Source organism: Agrilus planipennis, unplaced genomic scaffold (genome assembly GCF_000699045.2).
Source record: "Agrilus planipennis isolate EAB-ADULT unplaced genomic scaffold, Apla_2.0 scaffold162, whole genome shotgun sequence".
NCBI classification, from domain to species: domain Eukaryota; kingdom Metazoa; phylum Arthropoda; class Insecta; order Coleoptera; family Buprestidae; genus Agrilus; species Agrilus planipennis.
Genome location: NW_020438904.1, coordinates 701,240 through 712,651, shown reverse-complemented (window position 1 = coordinate 712,651; position 11,412 = coordinate 701,240). Strand labels below are relative to the sequence as shown.

At 32.4% G+C, this 11,412-nt stretch overlaps 1 protein-coding gene across 1 annotated transcript in view; it reads right to left on the bottom strand.

The window, feature by feature from the left end:
• Nucleotides 1-8,414, bottom strand: part of LOC108739646 — a 31,134-nt gene extending 22,720 nt beyond the window's left edge. The window contains exons 1-5 of the mRNA XM_018473645.2: nucleotides 7,898-8,414; nucleotides 5,931-6,290; nucleotides 2,695-2,883; nucleotides 1,364-1,552; nucleotides 1,023-1,145 (exon numbers count right to left, since the gene is read on the bottom strand). Coding sequence (XP_018329147.2) covers nucleotides 1,023-1,145; nucleotides 1,364-1,552; nucleotides 2,695-2,883; nucleotides 5,931-6,290; nucleotides 7,898-8,320 — 1,284 coding nt within the window. The 5' untranslated portion in view covers nucleotides 8,321-8,414. The remainder of the gene's footprint in view (nucleotides 1-1,022; nucleotides 1,146-1,363; nucleotides 1,553-2,694; nucleotides 2,884-5,930; nucleotides 6,291-7,897) is intronic.
• Nucleotides 8,415-11,412: the final 2,998 nt, after the last annotated feature.

The following is an 11,412-nucleotide window of genomic DNA, read 5'->3' as shown; positions in this document are numbered from 1 at the left end:
CTAATATAGTTCGGATTTTTTCCCTTGCATATCAGTATTTTAGTTTTACTTTTATTTATTTTCATACAATACTGATCTGTCAGTACCGCTTCCATTCTATTCAAAAGCCTTAAATTAAATTTATTGTACCTATATTACTTTATTATTTATATGAAAAGTTGAATGAATAAGGTATTTGTACGAATTTTCCTGTACCATTTCATATTTTTTTCAAAAGTTGATGGTGCCATTCTATTTCAGGACCTCAACAACTCAACTAGACTTGATAAACATTTTGAATAGCGAAACAATTGCCGTTGCAAATTTAATATCAACTTTCACCCAATAAAAGCTAATTTTATATTATTTTTAATTAATAATTTCAATAAGCGTACACATATACGTTTAAAACAGGAAGACGACGTCTATTTTTGTACTGCACGCATTTCTTTAAATTTTCATTAATCCTTTTATCAAAACTGTAGCACGCCTATGGAATTTCCTTTCTAAATGTACCTAAAAATAGCGTGACCACGCCTCTTGGAACGAAGCAGCCTTGCAAGTGCTGCTTTTGCGGACAATTATAAACTATTTCATAAAATTGAACAACGGAGTTTTCGTACTGACGAGGCTCGACGCTGAGCGCGTTTATGTTCTCCTGGTAGACGAAGTTACAATGGGATTAAAATTTGCCATATCCATTTTGTGAAAAATTTCTTCGTTAATCTCTCGACTTGTCTGTTTTATTATCTCTCGCTTTTAATTTACCTTCTCTTTCTAACACTTGATATTACTTACGACATATACACACACACGCACGCAAATTACTTCATTATTTACATATGAATGTATGAAAAGATGACTGAAGGTATTCCTATATTATTCCCCGTAACGTACTTTTTTTTAGAAAGACGATATTACCCTTTGGATATAATATTTTTAGTGTATATGGAGAACTTTATGGTAAATAAATAAATATATTAATATGGGTAGGTTTAATTAGGTAGCTACGTGCGAAATCCTAATAACTTTAACTAACTTACCTCGAGGGTTGGGGTGTCCCATGGCTGATCCCATAAGGTCTTTAAATATCTAAATTTCCTTGCGTAAGTGCTTGCGTTCAGTATTGTTACAGTTTTTTTGTAATGATGTTTTTGCTCGTAGTCCTAATTTAAGAATACGTACTAATTAATAGTTATGTCTATGCATCATTACATAGGTAATTAATAGGTCAGTGTTTATTAAAAATTAAAATCGGCGAACTAATTTTGTTTTTGTTGTTTGTTTAAAACAAAAGTGAAACAAAACCAATTGGTGTTTTTTGTTTTTGACAATGGCAAACGGAATTCGGTTATCGTTAGAATTAAGGGTAGGTATTTCTTACTTTGAAATGAAGATATATTGGTTTGTAGGTAAAATTGTAATCGTATGGGTAGTCCACAGTGTCTTTTCGTTGCTTCTCCATTTCATAGTTTCTTCTAATTTGTTTTAATTCCTCAGAACTCTCAAGAACTTTTTCTAACTCTTTTAATACTTCAACTATGTCGACGAGAGGTTCTTCTTTGACTTTTTTCTAAAAATTATTTTATTTATCATATCATGTAGCTATCAATTATTATATTAATTTTTGAAGTAAAACTTCTTTACGCACGGTAGGGTAAGTTCGTTTCATGCGAGTTGCTATGTAACGAAATCATGCAACGGATGTCTCGTAGTGGGGATCGCTTGAACCGTGAGCGCGCTTCAATGCAACGTTCGTTACAGACAACTTCGGCTGCTTAATTCCTTAACCCCTATCCCGATATGTTTGTGTGTTTGAAGAAGTTTCACTTCAGTAACGCGTTGTATAATTACACGTTTTATTTTTGAAGTGAAACTTCTTTACGCACGGTAGGGTAAGTTCGTTTCATGCGAGTTGCTATGTAACGAAATCATGCAACGCATTTCCCCCGCTGTCTGTCCCTATGTATGCTTAGTTCTTTAAAACTACGCAACGGATTTTAATGCGGTTTTTTTTAATAGATAGAGTAATTCAAGAGGAAGGTTTATATGTACAATACATGCATAATATAGTGGAGAAACACTGATAATTTTAGAGGGTTGTAATGTGATGTCGTAAATAAGCAATTTTTTTGCGCTTACATTGCAAACGCTGGCTGAACCCTACGAGATAGATCAAAATAATATACTACAGTATTGTACACCTTAAAAAGGTCTACAAAAAAGTCCGCGATGGTATATGTCTATCTCTTAGGGATAACCCACAATAACCATTTTTATCCTTTACTTTTTAGGAGAAATAATGGCTTATTTAGGAAGCGATTTTAAACAATACAACATTAATCCTTATCCAATTAAGTACTTCTAAATACATTGTGCATTTAATATAGATCAATATGGCCCTTTGCAGTATGTAATTTAAATGAATATTTTCGAAGATATGACAGACTTAAAATGCAAGGACATAGCGGTTGCGGCGGTACCGGCCGGTTTGTATTGTCTAATGACAAAAAAGCTGTGATTGTTGTATATAAAGACATTCTATAGTATATTTACTATCAGCATTGCACCCGTGCGAAGCATAGTGTACAAATAATACCATTAAACCCTTATCCTTAACCCCTATCCCGGTGTGTTTATATGTTTGAAGAAGTTTCACTTCAGTAGCGTGTTGTATAATTTAATTACACGTTGTATTTTTTTAATGTCACCTACCTTCTTGTCTTTCTTCTTTTTGTCACCCTTTTTCCCTTTGTCTTTCTTCTTTTTTTTGTCGCCTTTCTTAGAGCCCTTCTTTGAATCTTTGTCTTTCTTTTTCTTTTTGGAACCTTTTTCAACTTCTGGTGGTGGTTCTATTATTTTCTCTTGTTCTTCTTCGAGCTTTTCCTTATCAGAAAGCCTCGACTATGTTGAATTAAAATACAAAATTTGTAGTGGTATCTATAAAAGCGGTCGGCATATTTTTTAACGATTTTACCATAACCCATGACGGTTATGGGTTTTGGTAAAATCATAAATAGTCAAATTTCGTCAATAATATAAATATCGGACGTCAAGTCGGTGCCAAAAGGCTCTTGGTCAAATCCAGAATATTTTACCATTTGATGTCTAAATCATTGCGAGTGGTTTTTTGAACAATTTGGCTGATCGTAGGTATTTTGTATTTAAATTTTGACGCCAGATTGAAAACGGTTTTTGTTTCTTTATTTCTATTCCTGGTGATTTGTCCTGAAGGTTTGTTTCTTTTGGAAAGGGGCAACAATTTTGAGTAGCGTGAACCAAATTATGAGAGATGCTTTAATGAAAAGTAAGATTAGATATAGGATTTATTTGAAATACAGTGTAAACTCTTTATAACGTCACTCGATTTAACGACAAACTCCTTAAAATTGCTCGACTTTGGTCGGTTTAGATTGTTTTCTATACAATATTACACTCTATATAGCGTCACGCTCACTCTATTTAACGACAACAATGCGGCATTATAAATCATTGAGCAGTACTTTCTAAGTTGCCGAAATAGATAAGAACTGCAGCGGTGTACGTTGTTGAAGAAGACGATCCTGTCCCTCCACCAAGCATCAAACAAGCGCTTGATGCAGCGAAACTATTAAAAAAATACTTTTTATATAATCAAATTGATCCAACAGTACCTATCTCAAGATATGAGTAAGATACGTAACAAAATAGAATTAAAATATTGGAGTAGCAAAAAGCATTGGTAAATGCATATTATTATAAATGCATATTATTACAGAATAGTAAAATAATATCTTTTATTTCTCTCCATTTAACGACCACTCTTTATAACGCCGAAAAATGTTCAGTCCCTCAAGTGTCGTTATATAGAGTTTACACTGTACTTGTATTTAAAATGCAAATACATCACATTTAAATACTTTTTTGAGAAAAACATTTTTTATTTTATTTAAAATACTTTTACAAACGAATTTTGTATTTGTAAAATGAAAAATTTTAAAGGAATAGTACCATCTCTTGATACACAATAATAGAACGAACTATGTATTTGAAATGTACTATTATATATAAAGAAAGAGGATGGACTTAATCAGTATATATACAAAATACATCACAGAAGAAATAACTACCCTTATATTCGACAATTATTTGAAAAAGTGCGTGCTAGGTACCATATAGTATGTCCCCGTGTGAGGTCGGAGTGATTTAGAATAACCTCACCGCTATCAGATATCACAGCGTATCGTAAAAGGCGATAAAAGTGATAAACCCTATAAAGGGTTAAAATCATGGATAGAAACACTTTTTTTCTGTATGAGACCAAACATTGGACCCTCAACAAGAGTGATATTGAATGCTATTATTTCAATCACTTCCGTTATTAGCAGTAATTATTTATTACGAAATAAAATGGTAGGGAATGATAAAAATTAATTACTATAATACATAGTTAAAGCTGAAGGATCTAACACCTAAGCACCCCATTATCGAGAAATTGGGTAATTCTAAATAACGGAGGGACGTTTAGATTAACTCCAGGAGAAGAACAGGAACCTTTGAATACCCCTCTTTAACTTTACAAAGAAAATCATAATTTGTGATTGAACCAGAAGTTCTGCAAATACTTGCGTTAAAAATGCAAATACAAAATGACAAATACCTATTTTTATCTTGCATTTAAATACTTTTTTGAGAAAAGCATTTTGTATTTTATTTAAAATACTTTTCCAAATGTATTTGCTATTTGTAAAATGCAAAATACATTTTTTCCGTTAAAAATTTTGCTAGTATCACCGATCAAACATTATATAAAAAGATGAATTAAAGTTGCTCACATTGACCATTGAAGGTATTAGAAGCTTAAAAAGGGGACAAAGAGACATTCCATGAATGCCTTCTAATTATTTAACTGCAGAGAGCCCAAAAACTTCTAAATTCCTTGAAAATGGATTATCTAAAATGTTGGATCGACATTGTTTTCCGGGTTCAGTGTTACGGTCCATGGAATTTTGAAGTTCCAAATTGATATCAGCATCTGCCAAATCACCACTTATCATACCTTTAGCAAGGAACTACGAAATTCTATGAATTACGACAAAACAGCCCGCAAAACAATATCGAATTTATATATGCCAGCTGTATAAAATTGAAAGCTACAAGATATTCTGGTGTGCTAATAAATGCATATAATCCAAAATTCTTAGAAAACTATTAGGAAAGCTTCACTTATTAGATGAACCAAAAGCTAAAGAAACTATGGATTCCATTTCTTTCTCTTATTACAATGCGTAAAAGATCGGAAACTAAAAGGGGTTGTAAATATTTTGATATAAAATAATTAATGTTGGTTTTACATCAATAAAATTATTTGCAACCCTATTTTGGCTCTGATCTTTCACGGTAAACAAACTATTTTAGCATCAGTGTCTTTTTTCCAATTAAAACGGGTGACAAAGGAAAATCAGGAAGCACATAGAAGAATTATTTGTTGCTGAACTGTTGAAACTATAACGTAAACGTAAAAAAACTATATCTGAATCACTTCAAAAAAAAAATGTGAATCATACTTAATCTTCGCAGCTGGTGATATAATGCAAAAACCACTATTAGTCTAGAGAAAATCCAATATTATTTAAAAAATGAGGAAACGCTTGCAAGGTTTTTTTAAAAAATATTTTATGCTAAGTGCATGTAGAAAATTAAATAGGTATCTACCTACTACAAAAAAGTATTTTGAAAATACGTATTTTGAATTTATCATTTAAAATACAAAAGGGAGATCTATTTTGCATTTTACATTTGAAATAACAAATCAAAAAAGTATTTGCATTTTGTAAGTACATTTAATAAACCATTTTGCACATCTCTGAATAAGATACTCCTGAAGGAATATGGTATAGCATTTGGGGTGTTGTACTCCTTGGTTACATGCAACTATACCTTTACTGGGCTATTATGTAAACGTTACTTACAAACAACGTTGCCTTCGTTCCAACGACTTCAAGCCCTCTCATGATAAACCCGCTGGGTTTTACTTTGTAATCGTAGGTCCTGTTCTGTTCGTAGTCAATTTGTTCTTGTCTCCGAAATTCCCTCGCCATTTTGCGGATTATCTCCAATCGTCTTTCGTTTCTCATTTTCCGTCGAAAACGTTTCAGTTTTTGATACGCGAGGACCCTATCCATCACTTTGCTGTTATGATGGAAATTTTTGAAATTGTCTTTCAGCAGCTGTTTCATACATTCAATAGCCCTTTTCCGTTTGTTGCTTGCCTCAATGGCCCTTTCGCGAGGATGACACAACAGAAGCCTCTTTGCTTCTTCAATTTTTTCCTATTATAGGGTGCACAATATAAGTGGTTGATAGTGATAACCCCCTTTTTCCGATATCCCTTATTTATTAGAGTGATTTGGCCCTAATGCCGACAGTCTATAACTGAACCTTTTTACGGCTTGGCCTGTTAATATTTATGTGGCCCTACCTCAACCCTTTGATAGTAGCCCTATTAAGTATTATGTGGCCCTACCTGAATCTTTTACACCTTGCTTTATTAAGACTTATGCTGTCATTCCTGAACCCTTTTACGGCTTCCCCTATCAAAATTCATGTAGTCCTGATGCCGATACCCTATATATACCTGAACCTTTTACGACTTGCCCTAATAAGACTTATGTGACTCTACCTAAACCCTTTTATGACAGTCCTATAAAGACTTTTGTGACCCTACCTGAATCTATTACAGCTTGCTCTATTAAGACTTATGTTCTCCTACCTAAACCCTTTCACGGCTATTATGACTTATATGGACCTGACGTCGACACCCTACCAAAACCCTTTTACGGTTTGCCCTATTAAGACTTATGCGACCCAGATGTTGGTCTCTATACCTAAACCCTTTTACGACTTGCCCTATGTCGATACTCTATTTTAACCCTTTGACAGTATGGCCTACTTAACCTGACTTGGCCCCAATTCTAATTATATAAAACTGGTTAGTTTTACATTCATCTTGCTATTTTTAAAAAATTATTTTTGGCATATTTAGCACAAAAACGTTTTTATGATGCAATTAGAAATCGTGTTAGAGATTTGTAATATTTTCATTTACTGTTTTATAGCTGCGTTAATTTTGAAATATGGTCCACTTAGAACAATTAGCTTAATTTCCCATGCGTTAAAAATCTTAACTAGAATTGTACAGAGGATGGAAAAAAGGGTGGAAGAACTATTAGGGGAAGATAAATTTGGGTTTAGAAGAAATAGAGGAACGCGGGAGGCTATTCTAGCTTTACGGGTAACAATAAAGAAAACAATAGAGAAAGGAAAGAGCGCGTACATAGGATTTGTGGAATTAGAAAAAGCTTTTGACAATATTAAATGGGACAAGATGTTAAATATACTTAAAAATGTAGGGATGAGTTACAGAGATAGAAGAGTGATACTTAGTTTGTATAAAGAGCAACAGGCAGTTATAGAGCTGTGGCTGCAAAGAAGAGAAGTAAATATTAGGAAGGGAGTCAGACAGGGATGCACACTGCCACCGCTACTTTTTAACCTATACATCGAAGACGCGATCAACATCATTAAAGACAGTACAACTGTAGGGATAGATGTGCAAGGGCAAAAGATTAGTATGCTTAGATTTGCAGATGATATAGCAGTATTAGCATCTAGGAAGGAGGACTTACAGATAGCTTTAAGTAAAATAGAATATGAATATTTATGAAAATAGATAGAAGTAAAACAAAAATACCTACTGGTGTGCAAGGGAAGAAAAGTAGGGAAAGAGCAAATGTAATGTTGGAAGACGAAAGGGACTTTGGAAGATTTGCTTAGGATTAATTAATTACATTTAAAATGTAATGACTTTCCAATATATGGTTTGTTCTGATCAGGGCCAAAAATATTCAGCACATTTGTATACATATAAATTACGTACCCTGATGGCAGCTATGGATTTCAATTGATTTTCCTGAATCGCCTTGTTATTCCTGTATTTTATTAAACAGTCAATCTTTTTCATCAGTTTATATTTCCTAATACTCAGTTCGGTTAAGGGATATTTGGAGGGTATATTTTTCGCATCGGCCGTTTCAATCTCGGATGCAATAGATATTTGGCTCATGTGACATTGGACTTCGGCATCGATTTTGGGCAGCTTTTTGCTGAAATATTCTTCTAATTCTTCTGAATTTAGTAAATCGTCGATCCATGCCAGGAGCTGATTTTGTCTACTTTCTATTTCTCTCAGATACTTGGTTTCTTCGTCTTCTTCTTCTTGATTACCCTCCTCATCGACCGAAGCGTAAGACGTGAATAAATCACTGCAAACGTAATGTACATTTGTGTCCCAGTCACACATTTTAACGTAAATTCGAGTTCAAGTTGTTACAGTAAATGTTAATTGAAATTAATAAATGTTTTAGTATATTGGTAACTTCAGTTGTCAAATATGACAAATGCCCATTTATATACGAGGGTACTTACAAATAAAAGCAGATATTTTTGATGTGAAACTTCTTTACGAACGGTAGGGTAAATTCGTTTCATACGAGTTGCTATGTAACGAAATCATGCAACGCGTTTCACCCGCTGTCTGTCCATGTGTATGCTTAGATCTTTAAAACTACGCAACGGATTTTAATGCGTTTTTTTTAATAGATAGAGTAATTCAAGAGGAAGGTTTATATGTACAATACATGCATAATTTGGTGGAGAAAATTGTATCAGGGTTATTTGACGTCCCATCGTAATTCTGTAAGCACCATTAGATTCTACGACATTTTCTCTGCAAGATGTGTACCTCAGAGTTTTAATATTCCATCGTTTAAGACAAAAAAACATAGATGCGCGTTTTAACAGTTTGAAATTTTCCCGGTTATCGACTGATTTCGGCCCTGTATCGGGGTTATTTGACGTCCCATCGTAATTCTGTAAGCACCATTAGATTCTACGACATTTTCTCTGTAAGATGTGTACTTCAGAGTTTTAATATCCATCGTTTAATACAAAAAACATAGATGGGCGTTATAACAGTTTGAAATTTTCCCAGTTATTGATTGATTTCGGCCCTGTATCGGGGTTATTTGACGCCCTATCGTAATTCTGTAATTACCATTAGATTCTACGACATTTTCTCTGCAAGATGTGTACTTCAGAGTTTTAATTTTCGTTCATTTAGATGGCAAAAACGGTCCAAACATGGGTGGTAAGGGGTTAAGGTAGAGGGGTTTTAGTTGGTAGGTCCTCATAGGAGGGAATCCAACACTACCCAGTCGTACGGACGTCTGGGTGTCTTTTGAAGATTTCCCCTCTACCACGAAAACAAAAACAATAAAAAAAAAAATAGGGCTTATCTTGTAAGATTAAATAAATATGTANATAAAAATTGAACAGGTAAATACACTTACATTACATAAACATTAATTAAACAATTTAGTTTCTAATTTACATGACTATTCGTTAAAAATACATGTTGTTTTGAGATATTATACCAAAATAAGTAAAAAAAGAGACTTTAAGGGATAAATTACATACAAATGACTACGTTAACAGAACAAATTTGAACTATAAATTAGAATTAATAAAAATTGAACAGGTAAATACACTTACATTACATAAATATTAATTAACAATTGACTATTCGTTAAAAATACATGTTGTTTTGAGATATTATACCACAATAAGTACAAAAAGAGATTTTAAAGGATAAATTACATAGAAATGATTACGTTAACAGAACAAATTTGAACTATAAATTAGAATTAATAAAAATTGAACAGGTAAATACACTTACATTACATAAACATTAATTAAACAATTTAGTTTCTAATTTACATGACTATTCGTTAAAAATACATGTTGTTTTGAGATATTATACCAAAATAAGTAAAAAAAGAGACTTTAAGGGATAAATTACATACAAATGACTACGTTAACAGAACAAATTTGAACTATAAATTAGAATTAATAAAAATTGAACAGGTAAATACACTTACATTACATAAATATTAATTAACAATTGACTATTCGTTAAAAATACATGTTGTTTTGAGATATTATACCACAATAAGTACAAAAAGAGATTTTAAAGGATAAATTACATAGAAATGATTACGTTAACAGAACAAATTTGAACTATAAATTAGAATTAATAAAAATTGAACAGGTAAATACACTTACATTACATAAACATTAATTAAACAATTTAGTTTCTAATTTACATGACTATTCGTTAAAAATACATGTTGTTTTGAGATATTATACCAAAATAAGTAAAAAAAGAGACTTTAAGGGATAAATTACATACAAATGACTACGTTAACAGAACAAATTTGAACTATAAATTAGAATTAATAAAAATTGAACAGGTAAATACACTTACATTACATAAATATTAATTAACAATTGACTATTCGTTAAAAATACATGTTGTTTTGAGATATTATACCACAATAAGTACAAAAAGAGATTTTAAAGGATAAATTACATAGAAATGATTACGTTAACAGAACAAATTTGAACTATAAATTAGAATTAATAAAAATTGAACAGGTAAATACACTTACATTACATAAACATTAATTAAACAATTTAGTTTCTAATTTACATGACTATTCGTTAAAAATACATGTTGTTTTGAGATATTATACCAAAATAAGTAAAAAAAGAGACTTTAAGGGATAAATTACATACAAATGACTACGTTAACAGAACAAATTTGAACTATAAATTAGAATTAATAAAAATTGAACAGGTAAATACACTTACATTACATAAACATTAATTAAACAATTTAGTTTCTAATTTACATGACTATTCGTTAAAAATACATGTTGTTTTGAGATATTATACCACAATAAGTACAAAAAGAGATTTTAAAGGATAAATTACATACAAATTGATAATGTTAATACAACTACACTGATATAATAAACTTGACGTGTACGACTGTAGGCTTTTACGGTCGGAGTCTGTACGATGAAGATTTTCCCAGCTAACGAGACGTGGTTTAGTGGAATTTTTCTTTCTTCCAGACGCTTTAAAGGTACGAGTGGTGGTGGAAAGTCGGTGGTGCTAAGCGCCCTTTGGTCGACTGTCGGTTCCGCTTGGCGTTGGTGCTTTTGTTGTTGTTCTGCCTAAAGCTGAGGAACCAAATATTATTTACCTTAACCGCTTTAAGAAAACCTCGACTAATACCACCGCAGCTTTTCTGCCCTATATATATATCCTACAGCATTACAAGACTACAATAGGAAAGAAGAAGCGGTCAAGGTAAATAACATTTGGTACCTACCTTTTGTATAACTTCAGGTGGGTGCACATCCTGGTTGATGATGGGACTAAAGATTCTACGCACATTTCCAGCTTGAATTGATGCAGTTCTGATCCACTTCGTGTCCTTTTGGAAGAGGCAGTCTCACAAGGAGGCTTAATCCTGTAAAATCGGCCAGT